The 25,782-nt window shown below is 39.7% G+C and overlaps 1 protein-coding gene across 2 annotated transcripts in view; it reads right to left on the bottom strand.

Moving 5' to 3' along the window:
* Window positions 1–25,782, bottom strand: part of LOC117431681 (calcium/calmodulin-dependent protein kinase type II subunit alpha-like) — a 91,100-nt gene that overhangs the window by 59,729 nt on the left and 5,589 nt on the right. For both annotated transcript variants that reach the window (XM_058996073.1, XM_058996074.1), the window contains exon 2: window positions 25,251–25,345. In XM_058996073.1, coding sequence (XP_058852056.1) covers window positions 25,251–25,345 — 95 coding nt within the window. The remainder of the gene's footprint in view (window positions 1–25,250; window positions 25,346–25,782) is intronic.

Genomic DNA, 25,782 nt, shown 5'->3' with positions numbered 1-25,782 from the left:
ACGCCCTTATCCAGGGCAACTTACAATTGTTACAAGATCTCACATTATTTTTACATATAATTACCCATTTATACAGTTGGGTTTTTACTGGAGCAATCTAGGTAAAGTACGTTGCTCAAGGGTACAGCAGCAGTGTCCCCCACCTGGTATTGAACCCATGACCCTCTGGTCAAGAGTCCAGAGCCCTATCCACTACTCCACACTACTGCCAATACCAACAGTACACTTTCTTCATGGATTTTATCCATTCAGATGACGTTATCTCCTCGCACATTCAATGAAGCTCTTAGTTATTGTTTAAGTAGTTTCTAAAAACGTGGTCACATTCTGTATTAATAAGCTGAAAGCATTTTAGTATATACAGACGTGCTCAAATTTGTTGGTACCCCTCCACAAAAAACGAAGAATGCACAATTTTCTCTGAAATAACTTGAAACTGACAAAAGTAATTGGCATCCACCATTGTTTATTCCATATTTAATAGAAATCAGACTTTGCTTTTGATTTTTTATTCAACATAATATTGTAAATAATAAAACAAATCAAAATGGCATGGACAAAAATGATGGGACCGCTAACCTAATATTTTGTTGCACAACCTTTAGAGGCAATCACTGCAATCAAACGTTTTCTGTAGCTCTCAATGAGACTTCTGCACCTGTTAACAGGTAGTTTGGCCCACTCTTCCTGAGCAAACTGCTCCAGCTGTCTCACGTTTGATGGGTGCCTTCTCCAGACTGCATGTTTCAGCTCTTTCCATAGATGTTCGATAGGATTCAGATCAGGACTCACAGAAGGCCACTTCAGAATAGTCCAATGTTTTGTTCTTATCCATTCTTGGGTGCTTTTAGCTGTGTGTTTTGGGTCATTATCCTGTTGGAAGACCCATGACCTGCGACTGAGACAGAGCTTTCTGACACTGGGCAGTACGTTTCGCTCCAGAATGCCTTGATAGTCTTGAGATTTCATTGTGCCCTGCACAATTTCAAGGCACCCTGTGCCAGGCACAGCAAAGCAGCCCCAAAACATAACCAAGCCTCCTCCATGTTTCACTGTAGGTATGGTGTTCTTTTCTTTGAAAGCTTCATTTTTTCATCTGTGAACATAGAGCTGATGTGACTTGCCAAAAAGCTCCAGTTTTGACTCATCTGTCCAAAGGACATTCTCCCAGAAGGATTGTGGCTTGTCAGTATGCATTTTAGCAAATTCCAGTCTGGCTTTTTTATGTTTTTCTTTCAAAAGTGGAGTCCTCCTGGGTCTTCTTCCATGGAGCCCACTTTCGCTCAAAAAGCGACGGATGGTGTGATCAGAAACTGACGTACCTTCACCTTGGAGTTCAGCTTGTATCTTTTTGGCAGTTATCCTTGGTTCTTTTTCTACCATTCGCACTATCCTACTGTTCAATCTGAGGTCGATTTTCCTCTTGCAGCCGCGCCCAGGGAGGTTGGCTACAGTTCCATGGACCTTAAACTTCTTAATAATATTTGCAACTGTTGTCACAGGAACATCAAGCTGCTTGGAGATGGTCTTGTAGCCTTTACCTTTACCATGCTTGTCTATTATTTTCTTTCTGATCTCCTCAGACAACTCTCTCCTTTGCTTTCTCTGGCCCATGTTCAGTGTGGTGCACACAATGATACCAAACAGCACAGTGACTACTTTTCTCCATTTAAATAGGCTGAATGACTGATTACAAGATTGGAGACATGTGTGATACTAATTAAAGAAACTAATTAGTTTGAAATATCACTATAATCCAATTATTTATTATCTTTTCTAAGGGGTACCAACAAATGTGTCCAGGCCATTTTAGAATATCTTTGTAAAATAAGCAATAATTCATCTCTTTTCACAGCTTCTTTGCTTTATTCTATGACATACCAAAGGCATGCAAGTATACATGATAAAATAGCTTTTAATTTCATTACTTTTCAGGAGGAATGAAGCATTATTTCAATGAGCTGTAAGGGTACCAACAAATTTGAGCACGTCTGTACATTAAAAAATGTAATGTTTTCAGATTATTATAAACTTTACGCTCATTATATAATGTGTATTTGGTTGCTTGCCTTGCTTTAGCTTGTACAGTAAAGTATGTGTTTCCAATATATCTGTGATTAATTTCTTATTATATTATTATAGAAACAGATCTGGGCAGATGATTGCACTCTGCCTCTGATAATGATGAATGCAATGAAATGTGACATGGCTCTCCTTTTAAAATATGATTTCCTTTGTTCAATATAGTGGGACAAAATATCCAACCCAGAATCTGTCTCGCTTTGGTCGCTAGTGAAATTATTTATCAGTTTAAATTAAGTCTTATGGCTGCCAATGTCATCAGAAAAACTGCAGTCTTTGACCTGTAGGTCAGCTGTTCAATTTGAGCCCTGGTTATCGTCGATCAAGTCATTAAGTGCTTAGTTGTCCATGTCTGGAAACTGTCCAGATGATAATCGGGCTCTTAGTTAAAATAATGTCAGTACTGTTGCTCGTATTGAAGTCAATGAGTATAATAGCTGACAGAAAAAGTGCTGTTATTTAAGGTTAAGTCTCTTTCAGAAAGTCATTTAAGGGAAATTATATCTAAAGGAAGCATCAACTATATCAAAAACAATATTAAAAAGTCAGTGATATATTTTTAATATGAGCATGCTGCAGTGGTAGCGGTATAGAGATCCCTAAATATATTCCTTCAACTAGTACTAGTATAACTATTGATATCTTTACAGAAATTCAAGCCGAGACACTTAAACACACATACCGGCGTGTCAAAATATGATGGGGTTTGGCAGTAGACTGAATGGACATTGAATAACCTTCCCACCCCTCTTAGAGAATGGGCTCACAGCAGGGTTTAAAAACATGTGTGGGACTCTGTAGATAAGCTTGAATCATTGTAGCCTGTGCTTTAACTTCTCAGTTGACAAATGGAGGGACCTCAGTGTCCAGTAGAGAGTGACATACCTGTATATTTATTTTTATGTTTGGGGGAATGGATGGAAATGGAAATGAAACTGGCAGGGACGGGTGGGACCGGGAATAAATTGTTTTAAATCTCACGGGAACGGATAGGAGTGGAACTAAAGGCTCCAGGAGCGGGTGAGAGCAAGACTGAAGGAAGTGGGAAGAGCAGTACAGTACCAAACTTTAGTTTGTCAGACGAGCTACAAGAACTTCAGATGTTGTAATATTAAACCAATCAATATGAAATGTTGTAAAATTAAACCAATCAAATACATACTTAGACTTCTGGGTATCCATATATTTACCAAGACAGACACTATTACCCTCTTATCAATGACACTCATTTTAATTGACACCCCATTTAGTGATGTCACTGGCCCACCCATTCAATTCAAACCCACTGTGTCTTGCTGTCATTGATTGCAACCAACATTTACAGTAAAACTGTAAAAGACCTAAACTAATTTTAAATATGCCAACCTCAGCAAATAACTGGATTAATTAAACTTATTGGAGTTCAAGTTGGAGTGAAACTCAAAAGACTGTGACCCTTGAGGTTTTTTTTTTCCCTGTTATCAACACGTTATGCATAATAAAATGGTTGAAGTAGGTGTGTGTGGTTCTTGTTATTCTTGTAATAGGTAATATGGCAGTAGTGAATGACATTTTAAAAATTCAACTGGGAACAGGATGAGAATGAAAAACATAACAAAAAAAGGGCAACCCGAAAAATATCCTGCCTAATACAGCGAGAGGTTCAAATAAATTAGTGTCTTCCCTTTTTTCTTAAATATCACTGGACGGGAGGGGACAGGACATTTTTTGACAAGGGATGGGAATGAAAAAAACAATGATATGTACGGAACAGTATGGGATGGGAAAGATTCTGGTGGGACAGGATGGAATCAAAAATGACATTGAAATAATGTTCACGGGATGGAACTGGACAGGAAAATGTATGATGGGACAGGATGGGACGGAACTCAAGTTTAATTTCTGTGTCACTCTCTAGTCTCCAGCACTACCAATCAGGTAACATTCAAAACCACTAACCACTCGGAATAATACAACATGCTGTGCTCTACTTGCAACAGATAAGCCTGGGGACAGAGAAAGCCTTTGCAGCGTTCTTGCTCTTTTCAGTTCAGGGGTGAGACGCAGAGGGACAGCTCACCCACACTGTAGCAAGGGAGTCACTTACTGGTGTACTCCATTGATCTGACATTTCTTAAAGAGCAAGTAGCTTCAAATGTCATTTTATATATTTGTTCCACCTTTTCCTTTGTCTGTTTATGGTGAGGAATGTCGTAAAAGGTCAAGCACTCACCAGGTATCTGCTGTTAAGCTTATATATTTATTATTATTTATTTCTTAGCAGACGCCCTTATCCAGGGTGACTTACAATTGTTAGAAGATATCACATTCTTTTTACATACAATTACATTTTTTTTACACATTATTTTTACATACAATTACCCATTTATACAGTTTACTGGAGCAATCTAGGTAAAGTACCTTGCTCAAGGGTACAGCAGCAGTGTCTCCTACCAGGGTTTGAACCCGCGCCCCTCCGGTCAAGAGTCCGGAGCCCTAACCACTACTCCACACTGCTGCCCACACTATTCTACACTGCTGCCCACATGCATGAATTCGCTTCATCGTTTTTTTCATAATGATGTTATAATAATATATAAGCTTAACAGCAGATACCTGGTGAGTGCTTGACTTTTTACGACATTCTGTATATTTACTTGAGCCTATAGCACAATGTCAATACAAGAACATTGCTCTTTTAGCGTGCTCCTATTTTTTCAATGTTTATGATTAGTGCAATCTTGAGACTGATTCTGGGTTCTGATGTTCAAATATTGAGTAATTATCATTTGTATCTATATTTTTACATGCCTTTAAATGTTAACTTTCCACTCTGCTGGCCCAACCTATTGTATGTATATAAAGAGAGGGTGAGTAGATGGGACTAGCCAAGTTGAAAAACCATTTTGTTCCTTCATTTGAATGGAACGAGGAAGTCTGTTCAGTCCTAGGTAATTATCCAAACAACAGACAGGTGAATACAGATTTATAAAAACAATTGTAATAACGCAATAGTGGATCAACAGAACCCAGAAGCACGGCACATAATTGCAAACATCATGAAAGGGGAAAAATATAAGAAAAAATGAATTTGAAGCTATTTATTAAGTATCAGTATAAATGTAGGCTTTAACATCTCTATCCATTTTTAGTAAAAATAATAATAATAATAATAATAATAATAATAATAATAATAATAATAATAATAATAATAATTGATAAAGTCTAAATCTGCAGAGGAATGACCTCCAAGACTTGTCAAAAGGTTTAATTCGCCAAGTTGAAAAAACAGCTAGGTGTAATATAATAATAATAATCTTAACGTAACAAAGGTAAAGAGGAATAATCTATCAGTGGTCATATCAATTAACACAGCAGGCCTCCAGGAAAGTGACCAAGGAAAGATAATTGCACTCCACATGGCATTTGGCAGGTTTCAGTTCAGCTTGGGTCAATAGTAAAGTGAATTAGGTAGATTAAACTGAGCCATACATAAACATTAGTGCACAAACCCATCACCCAGCTTGGCTCAAATGGCCCTGGACACTTTGTAGGCAGTCTCAGGAATTGACAGTAAGTTGTGTCACAGTGTTAGTGTGGATACATAGAGAGGATGTTCGTCTCCAGTTCTGCCATTATATTTCAGGAGCACCAAAATTCAGCTCATAGTCCCACTCTTTGGGCAACATCTAGATCCCTAGTTAACTCCACAAAATGTGCATTGCAAGCAAAATACAGCATTCCAGCAGTTCAATTGGAGACAGTTATTTCCTTTCCATTCAATGGTGATGTAATTTCTGCTGACAGGTTTTTCATGTGGAATATCAATTATTCTTCTGTCTGTGCTTAAAGAGATGGCCCCAGAGGTTTTTCATTCTCCTTCCAAACTCTAAAGTGAAACCCCACCAGAGCCAAAATATACACCCCTCTTAAAAACAGCTCAAGACGAAATGACTGAAAGCAAACTGTAATGCATCCAGTTTAACAGAAGATCCAGGAATGATTCTGATTGGTTTCCATCAAGTTTATGGGTTTTATCAAGTTTAAATTGCCATTGCCAGCTGGCTTGGTATTCAGTGACTCGATGAAAATGGTATTTATTTATATATATTTTTTTCAAAAACATCCAATAAAAGCACATTAAAGTGGAACACTTGCCATACACATAACTTCCATAATAAAAAAGCAGCACACATACTCAAAAACAAATACAGTTTAAAATATTATTGGAGAGGGAAATAGAATTACTAGTAGCAATTTAAGATTGACTGGATCCAAATGGATAGAACAAAGCACTTTAATATAATCCACAGGGCAAGAATAGATCAAAACAAGGTTTAATCATATTCAGAGGTACACTTTGTGGACTTCTGAGGCAGCAGCAGCAGCTTTAAAAAAGCAACGTGATATTGCACTAGTTCCTTTTTCAGTTGCTCTTTGCTTAGGACTTGAATAAGACTTAAGGCTTAAAAACCAGATGAAACGGAGGTCTTGATATCCTAATTAGGGACAGTTTCCTCCACAATCAAGTTCTTGTTCAAAGGGTTTAAGATGACTTATTGTATCTTTCCTATAAGTCTGTCCTCTCAACATTCATCTCATACCAATTAATTCTAAAGAATGAGAAGGGGGAAAATGTGTGGTCTATGATAATTTAAAAAAAAGACTTTGAAAACTACACACCATCTGCATCAGAAAATTACAGGAGTATCCTGTGAAGAGGGGATATTGAATGAGTTTAAAGTGCAGAATAGAGTATATAGTTTGAACTGGTGGAATAACCCCCAGGCCTCTGTCATGGGTTTTACAGTGATGTGAGGGACAGGCATTTAGAGGAAAGAAAACAAGGTTAATGTTCCATAAATGGACACGTGGTGACAGGTATGGTCTTTGTCTTTGATCAGATTGGCAACATGATTTGTCTTTGTGTCTGGCCAGAAGGTCCTTTGTCTTTTAACATAATGACAGAACATCAAGTCGAATGGTCTGTGACTAACTGCTTGTATATATTGTCAATTTACTTGCTTCCTAGGAGGCTGGCACAGTGTGCGGAGCTAACTGATGTCATGAGGGTGAGAGTAGCAGCATTTTATTCTGCAGTGTGTGTTGGCAGACCCTGCGTGTGTATGTCCTCTATCAGCCTTGTTGACGCTACTGTAGAGGTTAAATAGAAAACTCTGTGCCTATAAGGATTTTCAGTATTCTGTCATAGGAAGCAATACCAAAAGAGACAAGAATCATAACTGATACAGCAGATTATTTTATCCTTGCAAACTCCCGCTGGATAAAACAGCTGGCTCTCATTCAACACTTTAAGGGTACTGGCAAACGTATTCCTAAATTGCTGTTAGTATTTTTTAGAGCCATGTGTGTCTCTTTGCTAAAATCAAATTACATTTCATTATCTTCATCCCCTTTACTTGCAGGTAATATAAATAGGAAGATTGGTTGTGGAATCTGCAATAAGTACAGCACTGTAGATTTTTTTGTAAGAAAGTCTAAATCTCAGTAGTATATAGCAATAAATACTGGCCAGGAATATGTGTTTAGAACTGTGTATGTTTTAGCATCAAGTTATTAAAAAAAAAAAGGTTGTTTTGAAGTCTGTTTTGCTCAGATAAATAAAGTGCAATATTCACAAAACATTAAATTCATAGAAGACATTCAATTCATTCAAACAGACTTAAATAATGACTTAAAGTTTTGGGAACTAAGGATTCAAAACCAACAATAAGTTTCAACCAATTAAAAGTCTAAGCCGAAAAATCCTCGGTCAGCAATTGGCATTTGGCTAGAAGCACACTCCCCGGGCAGCAATCCAGTATCATTTTGTCCAGCAAGAAAAACAGACAGCTAACAAACATAAAGCAAGAATGTGGGAATAAACTTAGAAAAAAAATACCTCAGAAAGCGTTAACTATATTCTTTTTTAAATCAACCTTTTGCTGCAACAGGCTGAACAGGAACAAAAGCTTCCTCCAAATAATAATAATAATAATAATAATAATAATAATAATAATAATAATAATAATAATAATAATAGATATGTGGTATACATAACTAATACCTGACGGCCATTAAAAGTATACTGGGAAGGAAATCACTGCTACTGGCATTGAATTATTTCTTAGGGTTTTTCAGAAAATTATTAATTTATTTGTTCACAGGAAATAAATGGTAGCTGTCAGTCATTGCTTAAAAAATTGGGGTATAATTGGGGCAGCAGTGTGGAGTAGTGGTTAGGGCTCTGGACTCTTGACTGGAGGGTTGTGGGTTCAATCCCCAGTGGGGGACACTGCTGCTGTACCCTTGAGCAAGGTACTTTACCTAGATTGCTCCAGTAAAAACCCAACTGTATAAATGGGTAATTGTATGTAAAAAAAATAAATAAATAATGTAATTGTATGTAAAAATAATGTGATATCTTGTAACAATTGTAAGTCGCCCTGGATAAGGGCGTCTGCTAAGAAATAAATAATAATAATAATAATAATAATAATAAATAATAATATTTGCCTGACCCTGAATATTGTGCCATTTCTGAGCCCCACATTACTACAGCTGTTGAAATAGGTTTTCAATTCCTCTTCTTTTATGCTCTTCAGTCCCGTAGATCCATGATACCACGCTTACGATTATAACAATCAGAGAGAATCAAATTCATCTGAGTTCAAATTAGATGTGTTTGGTGTGAAATTGGTGGATTGGATACTTATCGTCATATCGATATGCTTGCATAGTTGTTCACTATAAACTGGTTTGATTTGTTATTTGAATGATTATCTATTATGCTTTGTATTGTAAAAGCATCACAGTAGATCAGAGTGATGAAGATCAGAGAATGTCAGATATTTAGGCAGTAGAACTCTGATGAGAAAGCATTACCGTCTGCTAGTTGACTGTGTTGGGAAGGTATGAGGAAAGAGTGCTACCATACAGACAAGACCAGCTACCTTTGCTACAGTTAGAAAGTGAAAAACAGTGCCTTTATTGGTATTTTACTGGTTGGTAATAACGACTGTATGCGTTTAAAAGAAACATTAAACAAATCTCCTATAACATTTTTATAGGATACTTATATTGTATTATGTAGTATTTTGGTGCTAGATACCATATAGGTACCATATAGTATATATATATATAGAAAACCTACATATGTTGCCTATGAAATTTCCTATATGATTACTACTGGTATATGTGTCTAGGTTTGAATAAATAAGTCATCAGCTTACACAAAAATGCTAAACAAGCCTATTTATAGGAATATAGGAGCAGTACTTCTTTTCAATGCAGCTATGTGTTTATTACAAAACTAAAATGTTAGGCAGTTGCTCATGTCTTTTGTAATGACATGCATTTAACATTGTGGTTGTGTAATTACAATGTAATTTCCAAGTAACCAGATGTGCAATTACAGTGTAATAGCAGTGTAATATGACATGTAATTAAGTATTTCATGAATCTCAGGGACAGTTTTAATGTTGAGTAACGTAATCCAGAGACCCAACAATACAATTACAAATCAGCACAACTGAATGAAACTGTAGAGGTGATGTGCGGGCATTTAAAAATGTAAAATGTAACTTCAACCTAAAGGCAAAGTAAAGGAATCTTCAATTTTTTCACAACACATACTAATGTTATAGTTTAATCTCCAGCTAAGCAGGTTCACAGGGGGCACTTCTTGAAAGGCCACGTATCTGGCATCCATCACATTATCTGTTGGTGGAGTGACTTTGTTTGGCAAAAAGCTCTAGCAGTGCCAGAGCTATTATCAGCAGACATGCTTCTCATTGAAGACCAGCATGCTTTGGAGTAGCAAGTATCCTCAGTTATGGGCATCGGTCTGTGTTTATGGAATAGCTAACAGAAGTCATTAGTCTTTATTCCTCAATCAGATTAAAGCTTTTCAAAAGGTAGACCTGACCTTTTTCAAGTTTTACTCTCAAAAAGTATTTGGGTAATAAGCAATAAGAGGCTTATATTTACTGTAAATTGTGCTAACTTAGACGTTTTAGAGTTACATTGGAATGGCAGCTATTTTAACTTCAAGACTGTTGGGCAAGGCTGTCCAATGGATGGCTTTTGAACGATGTATGTCTCTTTTGAGAATGTAAAAAAACAAATGATGTTTTGTTTGTATAAACATGAAACATGTTTAATAAGCACAAAAATACTGAAACGGTGTGTGGTCTGGTCGACAGCACTGTTTTTTCATGTATGATTTTTTTTGTTTGTATGGCTCTTTGATCATCGCTATAGAATTTTAGCCAAAAAAGAGCTCAGCTGCAGTGGGATTAGTGAGACTGTATTTCCAAACTGCATTGAAGTTGATCCATATACAATAGGCCATCATTACATTGGAATCTGTGGACCCCACTATGCTCAATGAAAGCGTTAGTGGAGAGGAGGAGGCGTTGAGATCCGCAGCTTGACTGATGTTAATCTAAGTTGATAGCTAGCAAGCTGACAACCACAAAGCAATGAGGATGCACTATGGAAATGGTGATGTTGTAATTCAGATCATTGTTCCTCCAATGAACATGGATTAAAGCAAATGCTTTTTCTTTCTTTTATGTTTCGAGAGTGAGCTTTCTGAACAAAATCTTTTTGGACTCTGGGCACTTTGAGGATGAAAGGAAGGACACTCACTCTTTGTTATGGTATGTCGTTAGCCAGAAACACAGCTAGATGCAGAAGCTGGCTGACAGGCAACATAAACCTGCAGTAGATATGAAGGCAGACACACAGGTCAAAACAAGATAATGTTCATTGCTTCATACATACATTCACAGAAACGAGGAGAAAGGTTGACAGGAATAGATGGGTATAAATAGAGATGGAAAAATAATAGTGTATAGAGATAGAAAAAATAAAACAATATTTCAGTTCAGCCCTCTTATTGGGTGCATGCATTAGGCAACATTCATAACATACACCCATCTGTAGTTAATGTACTTGCTTATGCTGTTGTAACAATAAAAGCAGAAAAGATGGCTATGACAGCAATGGAAATCATTCTGTAATCAGTTTTACTTGTTTTTAACCCTTTGCAGTCCATTTATTAAGTATGTGTCAGGCGCGTCAGGTCCAATTTATTTTCACACGCGCAGTTAATTTTAGACGCGCTGTTTAAATGGCCCTGCATATCAACAAAGCACTCACTAGGCATCTCCAGCCCCGCCCAACCCTTTCATTCTCTATCGCTTTCACATATGCTAAGAAATAAATAATAATAATAATAATAATAATAATAATAATAATAATAATAATAATAATAATAATAATAATAATAGTCGTACATACCGATCAATCATCTCCTGATCACTTGTTTTATCACCAAACTCCTCAATAATGCAATCCAAGTCATTTTTCTATTTCTATAACATCTCAAAAAATCTCTGCAAATGTCCGTGATATTCTCTGTGCGCTGATTCAGTAACAGCCAGCTTGTTTCCTTATGGCCGCCCCTATCTGATGCCAGTGGCAAGTATGACTATTCATGAGATACGCCCTTTTTTTCCGGCTTGTCTCGGCTCCTGTCGCTCCCACTCGGCCATTGAATGGTTTTCTTGGCTTTTTCCGGAGAAAAAACTACTAGAAACCCGTTTTTTGCGTTTTCTTGATGATGTCGGACAGGGTCCGACATTGGACCAGATAGGAATAATTGCAATATCGGATCAGGTCCGACATAGGACCGCAAAGGGTTAAAATAAAAGAAACTCAAGGGCTTGAAGGTTTATCAGAGAGAAGAGATGTAATTTAGGAGCTGTTTCCCCTTGTGATATACTGTACCAGACAGCAGGATGTTTGAGGGCCACAGTTCCTGTAGACACACGCAGTACTATGCCTCCACCCTTCCTTCCAAATCCTAACCTTTAATCCCAATTTCAACCCCAACATCGAATTTAATCCCATCATTAGAGTCACTATAAGATTTCAAAATTGCTTTTCAGTCCCCCAGCGGGACGTATAAAATAATATTATTTACACAATAGATACAATTCAAAGTGTGGGTGCTCACGGTTCATTTAGCATGGGACAAATTGATAACTGAGCTGGACTCAATAAGCCAGTGTCAGCAGTTTTTGCTCTATAGAATTGACTAGTACAACTGCACTAGCCCCTGCTACAGAACTGAAATATACTGTAAAACTATCCTCTTAGAGCAGTTGTATTTTAAAAACAATTAAACAGTTTTTACAATGAAGGATCAATAAAAGAGATGATATTTGATATCGCTTTAACTCTCTAGCCTTTCTGTGTTTATCTTTTTTATGCAACCTGCCAATTAGTTAACTTGCTAATAATTGTAGATATTTAAGTAACTTGCCTTAGGGATGCCACTAAAATCTATGTGAATCTCAATTAAAAAAAAATAGCACGATGTTCTTATGACATGACATGTGTTTACATGTCAGCACTTTACATTATTTCCTTACTATTAAGTATCTCGACTTCCTGAGGCTACTGCAGCTAGGTGTTTCATCAGGAGATATTATATTACATTTTTGGTTCAGCACAGTACAATTCTATTAATATGCATTGAAGCTTTAAGCACCCCCCATCCATTAAGAGCAGATATATTTAGAATCTATTTGCAGCAGCAGCACATCCTAATGAGCCAGAGACATCCTTTTTGACAGCTTTACTTGTTCGTCCGACTGTCGCTGACAACCTGCATATTCTCTTTATTTAATTTAACAGCTTTATTAAGCCTCCCCGCTTTGCTCTCTTCTCACTCGTATGCACCAATTCTCAGCTACACTTCATATTGCATATGCAGGGCTGCCAGGTAACCCACTATCTTTCATGGCAGGGAAGAATATCTTGAATAATATATAGGACAAAACACAGCTCGGAGTCCATTATAAGAGCATAAGAAAAAGACAATGACATGAACCGCGAGGTGCGGTTTAGTTATCTTTTTTAATAATAAATGAGCAAATCATTTGTTATTATTTATTTGGTTATTCTGTCTTGTTAGATAGCTATTATAAAATGTTATCACAGTATTTCAAGGTAAATGCATAGCATTTCTAAAAGCATTGTGAAATCATGGTAAATCATATCAAAGTATTGTATTGTAAAAACCATAGTTAACAATTGAAACGTGTGCTAAATACATGGCGTACACACAATAAACTGCAGAATTAGCATGGTAACATTTTAGAAGGTGAGCAATAAGGATAAATATGTAATCTAGATAAATTACATAAATCTTGATACTGTTACCATGGGGAATCAGGGGTAAGTGCTCGTGGTTAATCTACACAGTAGGGGTCTGCGATTATTAATTAACTTATCACTTAATGATAAATAGTCTGCAAGCAGAATAAGATATTAAAATTATGTTGGTTAAGTGTGTTATGTCCATAAAACTAACAAACATACATATAAAACAAAAAAACAACAACCATTCAAATCCATCAATTTGATGATGCAAACTGGATCTTTCCTTCACAAAGATGTGAAATTGAAATTGTATGCTGCTCAATAAACTACTGTGTTGTTTTAAATGTTATGACTTGTTGATGAAAACCTCCATGTATTATCATTTTCCTGATATATGCTCAGTATGACAAAATATGTAGCATAAGTATAAGCAGCAGAATATTTTTTTAGTAAAATAGATACAGTACGTAGTTGAATAGATAGAAGCTGCCTTTAGGTGACATCAGTTCCCTTTCCCTCTCTCACCCTCTATCTCTCTTTTCATTTGCCTAACTTGCCCATTAGCACAACTAAAGCTGGCCAGACAATGAAAATAATGTGAATGCTATCCATTACCAGAATGTCTCAACAATGCTTTTGGATTAATTGAATGAAAACTATTCAGAGCATGTGAAATCTGTGAAAGGTATTTCAGCCTTAACCTCCAGTGTTCAGCGAGAACAACAACTGATCTTGCAGATTCTTCTGAGATGTTAGAGATTATGAAACAGACAACAGACAGCCCCAGATTGTGTTACCCATTAATTGTCGCCTGTGTATTAATTATGAGGTAACACGTTACATGAAGTGTCTCTAAGTACTGTGTATTTATACAGTAGTTACTTAGTAAATACATGTGTACTTACACATAATTACAATGTTATTGTGCATTGTTACAATATACTTAATCACGATACAACCCTAGCCCTAACCATAACCCTATCTCTATCCATATCCCTAACCCTAAACCTAACCCTAACCATAAACCTAAACCTAAACCTAACCCTAATCTTAACCCTAACCTTTTTCTTATACAACTGTGTACTTACATATATCGGGCAAAAAGATTTACAAATTAATTGTAATTCTGCACAATAGCATTGGAATTATGTGTAAATACAAATGTATTTATTAAGTAACTGCTATTTCACGGGTTGAAAGCAGGGGCTACATAGAACATTTCGGCCATTTCCACTTAACTGCCGAATATTCGAGGCTTTGGAATGCTTCCACTGAGCAGTCCCTTGATATAGGATAGAATAGTGATAGGGGTCTCATCACGCTGGAGCCTTGCTGCGAAGAGGCGCTGCCTCCAAGGCTGGTTCGGGCAACCCTGAGATATCATGAAAACACATAATAGATGTCTGGCTCGCTGAGCATGTCGACAGAAAGAGGAAGGAAACAGCAAGGTGTTAGTTTAGTTTGGGACTCGATCGCTGAGAGCAAGATCAAGCCATGTCCCAAATTCGATTAGAATAGAGCCTCATCCCAGTGAGGGGAATTAGAGTGCTTAGTTGCACCAATACACAGCATGGCTGGGGGTCCCCTCTGACATGGTGAGAACCTCCCTGAACAGAGGCTCGCTGTGTTGCGTCCAACCCGAGGTCGGGGAAGTGAGACTCACTACCCCCCAAAAGAAAGGACTCCCCGCAGAACCCCACACACGTGGGATAAACAGACATGCCGTTCATCTCATGTACTAGAAAGAAAAACGAACAAGACAAACAAAGTGGGTTAGTGAGATTAGGCTATGTGATTTACACCTGCCGTCAGTGGAGAGGAAAAAAAACACTTTTGTTAGGAGGAAACCTCTGGTGGTCCAGACGGTCAGATAGCCCCCACTCCGGGCATACTAACTATCCTTTGGTGGGCAGCAGTGATGTCTGAAACTGATGAACAAATGTAGCCCTCTACTACTGATGATGTCCAGCACCCCATGCTCTTTCTAAGATGCTGATTGACATTAGCTTTAGCTGCTGAAGTGACTGCTCTGATCCTGAAAGAGTGGGGAGTATAGAATTGAGGTGGTAGCCCTGCTCTAGAGATGAGGGAGGCTAGGTGGGATGAGAACCAGTACCTGGTTACCACTGAGCGTGATCTGTCAATGAACAAAGGATCCGATGTGAGCAAACGTTTCTTCTGAGAGATGTACGTTACCATGGATGTATACAGGCATAACAGAGAGTTGAGATTAGCAAGTTGGATGAATTGACCTTGACGCAGCTGATCCATTTTGGAGGTGCAAAGGAAGATGATAAAGTGTGAGTTAGATACTAGGGAAATATCGCTGGAATGGATGTCGAGGGAAGGGAAGCTGGAGATTGATGTAACAGTAAATTCGGCACATCTCAGGAATCTAAAGAAGGCAGTAAGGCATAGAGTTTCCATCAGTAGATCTTCGAAAAGGGAAAAGCAACCTTTCTGGAGAATCAGAATCAGCGAGAGGAGAAGGTCTGAAGATATAGGTAGTCGAGACGTGGAAACAGGGGCTGAAGTTTTTGCTATCCCTCTAAGCATCAGCTGTATTGCTAGGATTGATAACACTATGTAACACAATTTTTGTTCCTCGGTAGTAAGTGTTATTTCCTAATTGCTTATGCCTCAAAAATATAGAAAATGGCTATTATTCCCCACAAACTTTGCTTTTGTGACCAGACAGTGATATTTTGAAATTTACCTATTTCCAATGACAAAATGGGCGAATTTGTGTCTTTTCGTTCACATAAAGTCAGAAAAAAACAACATATGAATCCAAATTAACATGTATTTATACTAAAGTAATACAAAAATGACTACAAAAGATTTAGAAGTGAGTAGTTTTTCGAGATTTACGATTATACTGTAAATCACTTTCACGAATCAGCCCCCAAATGTAGTCTCCCATCATGTTCTCGTTATACTGTCCTTGGTAGCGGCGTTCAAAGTCCAGTATATCCTGGTGGAAGCACTCGCCTTGCTCCTCCGAGTACGCTCCCATGTTCTCCTTGAATTTATCAAGATGAGCATCAAGGATATGGACTTTGAGGGACATCCTACAGCCCATTGTGCCGTAGTTCTTCACCAGAGTCTCAACCAGCTCCACATAGTTTTCGGCCTTGTGATTGCCCAGGAAGCCCCGAACCACTGCGACAAAGCTGTTCCAAGCCACTTTCTCCTTACTAGTGAGCTTCTTGGGGAATTCATTGCACTCCAGGATCTTCTTTATCTGTGGTCCGACGAAGACACCAGCTTTGACCTTTGCCTCAGACAGCTTAGGGAAGAAGTCTTGAAGGTACTTGAAGGCTGCCGACTCCTTATCTAGAGCTGTGACAAATTGTTTCATAAGGCCCAATTTGATGTGCAGTGGTGGCATCAGCACCTTCCGGGGGTCCATCAGTGGCTCCCACTTGACGTTGTTCCTCCCCACAGAGAACTCGGTCCGCTGTGGCCAGTCCCGCCTGTGGTAGTGCGCCTTGGTGTCCCTGCTGTCCCAAAGGCAAAGATATTAGGGAAACTTGGTAAAACCACCTTGGAGACCCATCAGGAATGCCACCATTGCAGCCTCTTGATGCCATCTCAGAAAAATGCAGATAATTATCCACTTAGGCAGCTGGAACTAAACTGAACTGGTGGGCTTAAGACCCCTGTATTTATACTACTATTTATATTACTGGAAAGTTCTAGAAAGTTCTAGAAGTTACTCCAAGTTTACTCAGCACTGAATCTATCTGGAATGTTCTGGAAAATAGGTAAATTTCAAAATATCACTGTCCTGGTCACAAAAGCAAAGTTTGTGGGGAATAATAGCCATTTTCTATACTTTTGAGGCATAAGCAATTAGGAAATAACACTTACTACCCAGGAACCAAAAAAAAAAAAAAAAATTGTTACACGGTGTAATAGGATCGGAGACGGTACTGACATGAGGCGATAGTGGTAATGGATGCCGGAGATGTATGTCTTAATGGTTGCTGGCGTGAGGTTTAAGGAGTTGCGTGGACTATAAAAGCTCAAATCCAGTCCTGGTTAAACGGAATGGGTTGAATATAATTTTGGGCGCATAAGATTGAGAAGGTAGACCATGCTATGGAGTATGAAGACCTTGTACAAAGCGGCTGCCATGTAGGTCCAGGTGGATTGAAGCAGGTTAGAGATTGATGTATTTAATTGAATATCGGGTCCTTGAATTGGGGGATGTGAAGAGGTTCTGCTGCTGCTGCGGGAACTAGCTGACGGAATCTGAGAACCTGGAGACGAGAAAGAGCATGAGCTGTGTTATTATGGATGCCTGGCAAGTAACAGGATTCAGTAATGAAATTGTTTGAAACAGAGATCCAAATAATCCAGCGGAGTAACTGCATGATGAAAAGGGAGGATGATCAGCCTTTATTGATGATTTGGACTGTTGATTTGTTGTAGCTGTAGAATAAAATGGATTTCCTTGACCACTGGTGACCCCAGGGAATCACCGGTTCAGCTCTAAGATCTGAGCAGAGGATATAAAATAACGCCAGACGATCGCTTCCTGCTGGTATGGGTATACCTTTATCAAAAAGAGTGTTCAGGATTGGCCAATTGGCCAGTCTTTATAATGAAGTGGTTGCGGTGCTGAACTGCGGCTCTTGGATCTGCGAAGCTGCTGAGGTGGGGTATCGGTGACTGAAAGGCTGAATTTGAGGTACCTGGCTGCTGGCTATCATCTGAGTCAGAAGAGAAGGAGGGGATCTGGCTAGTAGATATGGTAACGGGCTGTCTTTTTACTTTTACTAGCAAAAAAGACAGAGGTCTTGCTGTGTCCTGTTTGAAAACGGGAACACTTTGACAAGGAGATGCTTGCGTTTTGGCTTTAAATAGGTGGGTTAAGTGATTAACGTATAGGGTGTTAATGTATCAATTAAATGTGTTAATTGATTAATAGAGTATAGACGGAGCCCCTGCTTCCATCCCCCAAACCTTGTCTAAAGGATTACATGTAAATACACAGTAATTAGAGACACTTAATGTAACATGTTACTGTGGCAATGTGCCCCTTCCCCTGTGTGCAATTGTGTGTTATGTGTTGCGTGTTGCGTGTGTTAATGTCGGTGTATAGATTGGTACACGGGATATAAACGGGTCTGTGTTTCACGTGTATTTAAAAAGTGTAGATTTGTATTTAGGCACGAGGACAGCACAAATCACTTCACGTGCTGGTTAAATGTAATATGTGAACACGGGGTTTCACGTAATGAATTCACGTGCTGGGATTCAAGTGAGTAATTAATTAGTAATTGAATCCCAGCACAAACAGTATAAATAGATGCACGTTTAGTCACTCGGGGGTTGGGTGTTCGGAAGAGGAGAACGGGTGAGAGAGAGAGAGAGAGAGAGAGAGAGGAATAAGTAGTAGTAAAATCGTAAACGTAAAGTGTTTGTACTCACCGTGTTTGTTTGTCTGTCCGTGCACCGTTTGTTTAGTGTTAGTCGTTTTGTATGTCTGTTTATTTTGGCGCAAGTGCCGTGTCCAGTGTTTTTGTCTGTTCCAACCTTTTATTTTCTGTTCTGTTTATTAAATGCTGAACGCGATCACGCGTTCAGCCTCACCAAAACCCCATCTCTCTGTCGTTTGTGTTCCTGTTTCTGGTCTGACGCCACCCACTCCGGCCGTCTTTGTGACACGTGGTGTCCTGCGTGGGATCGACAGCGCCTCCAGGACTCAGGCCAGAGCAGGAACCGCAGTTTTGGATTTAAAAAAAAAAAAAATAATAAAAAAAAAAAAATGGCAGAAGACGCCATCAAAGTGCGGGACTGGATGCTGGAAAATGCTGGGCTGGAGGCCCAGTCTATACCAGTAGTCGTCCAGTTCCTGCAGTTTATGGACAGAGAGCGATGGGAGGCATATGCAAGGGAACAGACTGTAAGCACCTGGGAGGAAGGTGTGGGGTTGGTCCTCAGCTACCTGGAGGCAATTATAAGTGGAACAGCAGCCCAGGTAGCAGGTCCACCAGCAGAGGAAGAGTACCTGCTGTCCCCATCTCCACCAGCAGAGGGTGAGTACCTGCTGTCCCCATCTCCACCAGCAGAGGGTGAATGCCTGCTGGTTTTGCCTCCACAGCCCAAGTGGGAGGAGCCCGAATGTCCTACGCCTGAGTGGGAGGAGCCCGAACGTCCTACGCCTGAGTGGGAGGAGCCCGAACGTCCTACGCCTGAGTGGGAGGAGCCCGAACGTCCTACGCCTGAGTGGGAGGAGCCCGAACGTCCTACGCCTGAGTGGGGGGAGCCCGAACGTCCACAGCCCAAAAGGGAGGAGTCGGTGCGTCCACAGCCCAACAGGGAGGAGTCGGTGCGTCCACAGCCCAACAGGGAGGAGTCGGGGCGTCCACAGCCCAACAGGGAAGAGTCGGGGCGTCCACAGCCCAACAGGGAGGAGTCGGGGCGTCCACAGCCCAACAGGGAGGAGTCGGTGCGTCCACAGCCCGAAGAGAGGGAAGTCGGGGCTTCCACAGCCCTAGGACCCAAGCTGCCAGCAGAGGGTGAATACCCGCTGGTCCCACCTCCACCAGCAGAGGGTGAATGCCTGCTGGTTCCACCTCCACCGCAGTGGGAGGACTTCTTGCCCCTCCCACCTCCACCAGCAGAGGGTGAATACCTGCTGGTTCCACCTTCACCGCAGTGGGAGGACTGCTGGCCCCTCCCACCTCCACCAGCAGAGGGTGAATACCTGCTGGTTCCACCACCGCCAGGAGCAGAGGAGCTGGAGCTGCCTCTGCCTCCACCACCGCCAGGAGCAGAGGAGCTGGAGCTGCCTCTGCCTCCACCACCGCCAGGAGCAGGGGGGCTGGAGCTACCTCTGCCTCCACCACTACCAGGAGCAGAGGAGCTGGAGCTGCCTCTGCCTCCGCCACCGCCCGGAGCAGAGGAGCAGGAGCTGCCTCTGCTGCCCGTACCTCCGCAGGGAGTACGGTGGCCGGAGCCCCAGAAAGGGGAGCTGCCGGCCACGAAGAAGGGGGAGGAGGTCTGGAGACCACCAACCCCAGCAGCAGTTTCGCTGCCGGAGATCGTGGGGGAGGTCAGGAGACCTGCTCCCACTGCAGCTTCTTCGCTGCCGGCAGTACTGTGGTCGGAGCCCCACCAAAGGGAGCTACCGGCTACAAAGAAGGGGGACGAGGTCTGGAGACCACTTTCCCCAGCAGCAGTTTCGCTGCAGGAGTTCTTGTGGCCGGAGCCCCACAGGAGGGAGCTGCCGGCTACGAAGAAGGGGGAGGTCGGGGGACCACCTGCCCCCGCAGCTTTTTCGCTGCAGGACGGGACCAACAGGCTGTCAGCCGTGCCACTACCGGCAGGGGTGCTGACAGCATGGCCAGCCATGGGCCCACTGAAGCCTCCCTTCCCAGCCCGAGACTTTGTCCTGGACTGCTGGGTTTTTAAGGGGGGAGGTGGCCGTTGAGGCCATGTGTGCTGCGCACAAGGGGGGGTATATGTGGCAATGTGCCCCGCCCCTGTGTGCAATTGTGTGTTATGTGTTGCGTGTTGCGTGTGTTAATGTCGGTGTATAGATTGGTACACGGGATATAAACGGGTCTGTGTTTCACGTGTATTTAAAAAGTGTAGATTTGTATTTAGGCACGAGGAGAGCACAAATCACTTCACGTGCTGGTTAAATGTAATATGTGAACACGGGGTTTCACGTAATGAATTCACGTGCTGGGATTCAAGTGAGTAATTAATTAGTAATTGAATCCCAGCACAAACAGTATAAATAGATGCACGTTTAGTCACTCGGGGGTTGGGTGTTCGGAAGAGGAGAACGGGTGAGAGAGAGAGAGAGAGAGAGAGAGGAATAAGTAGTAGTAAAATCGTAAACGTAAAGTGTTTGTACTCACCGTGTTTGTTTGTCTGTCCGTGCACCGTTTGTTTAGTGTTAGTCGTTTTGTATGTCTGTTTATTTTGGCGCAAGTGCCGTGTCCTGTTTTGTACTGTTTAAAACCCTTTATTTGTTATTAAACGCTGAGTGCAGCCATTGCACTCAGCTCATCATCACCACCGTCTCTGCTGTCTGTGTATTCCTGTCTGGTCTGACGCCACCCACTCTGGCCGTCTTTGTGACAGTTACACATTATGAATCTGTGGCCAATTTATTTGTATAATTAGAAAATCCCTTTTAAAATAACTGGGACACATAGAACACGTTCAAAATGTACATCTGTTTGTTCATGTGTGGCCTATATTTAAAAATATTAACATCCTTTGACATGATTCTGAATTCTGAACCATCTTACACAGTGTATAGCTAAATTCTTCTGCCTTTTACCTGCTGGACTTGAACTGCTCAGGAAACACTTGATGTGCCTAAGTTGAAGACCAGTGTGTAAAAGTATAGAAAGTACAAGAATTCTTTCCAGATTCACATGAAAATGCACGTGCCATGTACGGTGGTGCCAATTTGTAATTCATTGATGGTAGCAGGTATAAAATGGAGACAATTTCTGCTTAAGACATTCCACAAAATACTGCATATGTATGATTGGGTAGGACACAGGATGTGGCCACCATTTTCCCATCTATCAATTCCTAGCAGGTGTAAAATGATGGAAGGCTGGGTAATTTTAACCTCATTAAGTCTGTAAGTTCAAACAGGACTCAGATGCAGACTCACAATCTCAGAGGAAATGTTGGAAGCCAGAACAAGTTACCCACAGTGGCATATGCTATAATGGCTGCCTGAAAGTCCCCGATATCAAAGCCTTCAGCCTATGACCTTGCCATTTAAACTATTTCACACACTATATTCTTCTCAGATCATTTGTTCATCTCCAGCTTCTGTCCATGCCCCCTGGCTCATCTCTCTGTGCTGAATTTGAAGGAGTCATTCGAGATGACTTATCTACACCATTTGACTTTACATGCTTCAAGTAAGCAATTTTTTTCTAGTTATGCATATTATACTAGATTGGGTCATGACAGATAACCTCAATAGACTTGACTAGCTTTATTATTTATATTCATCTATTTACATTCAACTTAATCTAGTTGAAGACATACACTCAAAAGCTCTAGTTCAAGCTGTTCCAGCTATAATGCAACAGAGCTTGGAAAAACAGGTGTCTCAAATATTAAACATTTTTTTTATCTCTCCACTGCTGGGTGTGCTTAATCAATAATCAAAATAATCGATTAATCGATTAACCAGCCGTTTCTGGTTTCAACAAACAATTAATGATGAGTGAAAAAAGATTAGATTGTTTTAGCATTTATCTTTACATTTTCCCATTTCTTTTTTTACCTGTTCAGCCAGTTCATTCTCCCTTTTTTATTTTTTCCTTGGACGCCTGTTACATTTCCTACTCCATATTCCTGGTTGATTTAGCACGGAGAGAACCCATTGCTGTTTTAATCATCTGACTTTGAACTTGATTTGAACTGAAGCTGGAACCTGGAGGGACAACATTCATCCAGGTGAGGCTAACCAAAGGGGGTTTGCTAATGTGAGTAACTGGAGCAAAGCGCTTGTGCCGTACTGTGCAGGATTCATATTGATCTACAGTCTCTAGATAGAATCATCATGGAGAAAAGCAGCTTGTGTTCCATAAGGAAAATGTCAGCTGGCAAAATATAATGGTAAATTATAAAGTGGTGTAGCTAAATGCACTAAGCAGGAAGGCTACAGGCAGCATAGCTATTTTGTTTTTTAACAATTTGTGAATGTGTGGAAATTGCAACACTAGTAGTAACAGTAGGGATAATTATAGTAGTATTCTCTATGCACAGGATGTTATCTGGACAGGATGGAATTTTGACAAATTTGTCACAGTGATTGATTCATTTCTTATATGTGATTTAAACTTTTGAAATTGACTAGACTAACACGAGTCAAACATGCCTGGCAGCTGAGCACTGACAGATAACCCTGAAGACGACCCATTCAAGCACCTGACTCTAAACACAGATGGCTCCTTTTTCAAGGACATCAAGTGGCTCATAAACAGTGTTAGAAATCATGCGCTTTATTCACCCAGACATGACATTGGCATTTTGAATAGTTCCAGATGCTTCTGGGTAAAGCAGACTAATACATATTACCTGTTCTCAAAACATGCACAGAGCACACCATTGCCTGGAGGCAGAGTATGCTGCAATTCTTCCAAAACTTCAAGCACTCAATCAAAAAAGTGAATACAACTAAAAAAAGCTTTAGTGCAACATTCGCCATTGACCCCAAACTTTCCTGGTTTTTATCTAATTTCATTTCTAAACAGTTTTGAATTCTGGTTAAAAAAAGGGGGGGAGCTGTCATTGTAATAATAGGCTTTTGATGTTAACAGAATAACAGAACCTTTAATTATATGACATTGATTAATTGTTGCTGTAGAATCTTACGCACGCTTTTATTCATCGTTGCCTATTGTTCGTTTTTGAATAGGTCTTCTGTGAATGCCATCTTTTCAAACGGTTTTAATTGCCTGATATGGATGCCTTGCTTTACGTACAGAACTGTGCTGTGCTCTGTTTTTCCTTCGCAAAGCAAAGAACAATAACTGAGATTTTGTACATCTGCAAAAGAAGGAATATGGAAATCTCTTGCACCTGGTTGACACAACAATTCTGATCTAGAATGTTTTTATAACGGAACCATCAAAATCAAATTCTGACTCCAATGCAGTTTAAATAATCTATGATGGCTGAATTTTTGGATAAAATGAATACTTCCATCTATTATGATTAAGCAATATAACCCTGAATGGACCGCATTAGTGTGCAGTTGTTGGCCATGTTAGGAAGATACTGTACTGATGAGGTTATTACTATATTGTTACTATATTATACATAATCTATTAAGCATCTATATGTGAAAACACTTGTAATTTCACATTGCCTATGCCTATGTAAAGTACCACAATTGTAAATGTTTCTACATAAAAAGCAATTGATGTTGTTACTGCTTGACTAATATAAAAGGCCCGCCACACGCTAATGGGGTCTATTTTAATTATCTAAACCGTGGCAGGTTGAATGCTGCCTCCTGTTGAAGTCATTTACCAGGTGTGAATTATTGATCCCGGTATTGACATTACAATTAAAACTGGTGCACATCACTTTGAAGGTGTTTTGTGTGTTTTAGGGATGCTCTGTATCTGCTGTTGTTTAAATAATATAAATAGTTATTGTCAACCTTTCAAATGAGTAAACTAATTCATTATACTTTTGTTTTTTCATTACAGAGGAACATCACCTATCCAACCCTGTATAGGCGGGTATAGTGAGTATTTACAATCCTATAAAGAAAATGCACCATGCAGAAATGTGACGATCACATACTAGACTGTATTTTGAAAACTGTGCTCTTCCTTTGTGTTAAGATCATCCGGAGTCGAGGATATAATTCTCTAATGTCTCTAATTGCTGTGTATGTGCATAGTAGTTACCATGCTTCGTAAATAGATGTGTACTGACACACAATTACAATGTATTTAATGGGTACATCTTTTTGCACACTATGTGAAAGTACACAATGGTATCAGAAAAGGGTTAAGGGTTAAGGTTAGGGTTAGGGTTAGGGTTATATCATGCAAAAAGATTTACATATTAAGTACATTGTAACCTATGCATAATAACATTGTAATTATGTGTCAGTACACGTGTATTTACTAAATAGCTAATATGTAAATACACAGTAATTAGAGACACTTGATGTAAAGTGTTAGCCTAGATAGAAACTCTTTGGAATAATCTGATGCAAAGGTCATCTTGGTCACTATTGTTTTAAATGAACACATACATTAACAACAATTAGGAAAATCAGAGTACTGTACTTAATGCAAGCAGCTTTTGTTTCATTGCCAATACTGATGTATTATTTCAGGGTCTCCATATGCTCTGACTTTGTGTAAGCCAAGCCTTCATAATCTCATTAACTGTCTGAGATACTGAATCAGCGATCTGCTCAAGCATGCTCAAAGATCTAGCTCAGTTCAAGCGTTAAGCAAAGTGAAATAAAAAGGTTTCCAAATCCTTCTTACCTCTGGACGAAAGCTTCTTGGTGTTTATGATCTTTGCAGCATACTCCTGTCCTGTGAGGACCTTCAGACAGCGTCTCACCACAGAAAACGCACCTCTGAAAATACAAAACAAAACTGGATACGTTCTTGGAAATCCATGTGCTTTCTCTGGCAGCCTGTAAAGGTAGAAACCTAACAAACCGCGGAAACGACGGCTTCGTGTATAAATAAAAGGGAAACATGGAAATGTTAGTTTTACCTGCCTTTCCCCACGATTATCCTATGCAATTAGTTTACTGTGGTCTGCCAGGGGTCAGTTGCTTTACCAAGCATGTGTGTGCTTTACCATACTTTCAATATACTTTACTTAGCTATGCTTTTACCATCTATTATAATGGATATAATATTAAGGATGCATCATATATTTATTTAGTTATTTAAATTTATATATATATATATATATATATATATATATATATATATATATATATATATATATATATATATAAATTTAAATAACTAAATAACTAAATAAATAGGCTAAACTAATTAT

The sequence above is a fragment of the Acipenser ruthenus genome, chromosome 22, assembly GCF_902713425.1.
Source record: "Acipenser ruthenus chromosome 22, fAciRut3.2 maternal haplotype, whole genome shotgun sequence".
NCBI lineage: Eukaryota > Metazoa > Chordata > Actinopteri > Acipenseriformes > Acipenseridae > Acipenser > Acipenser ruthenus.
The sequence above is the reverse complement of the archived record's forward strand: the minus strand, read 5'-3'. Positions and strand labels throughout refer to the sequence as shown.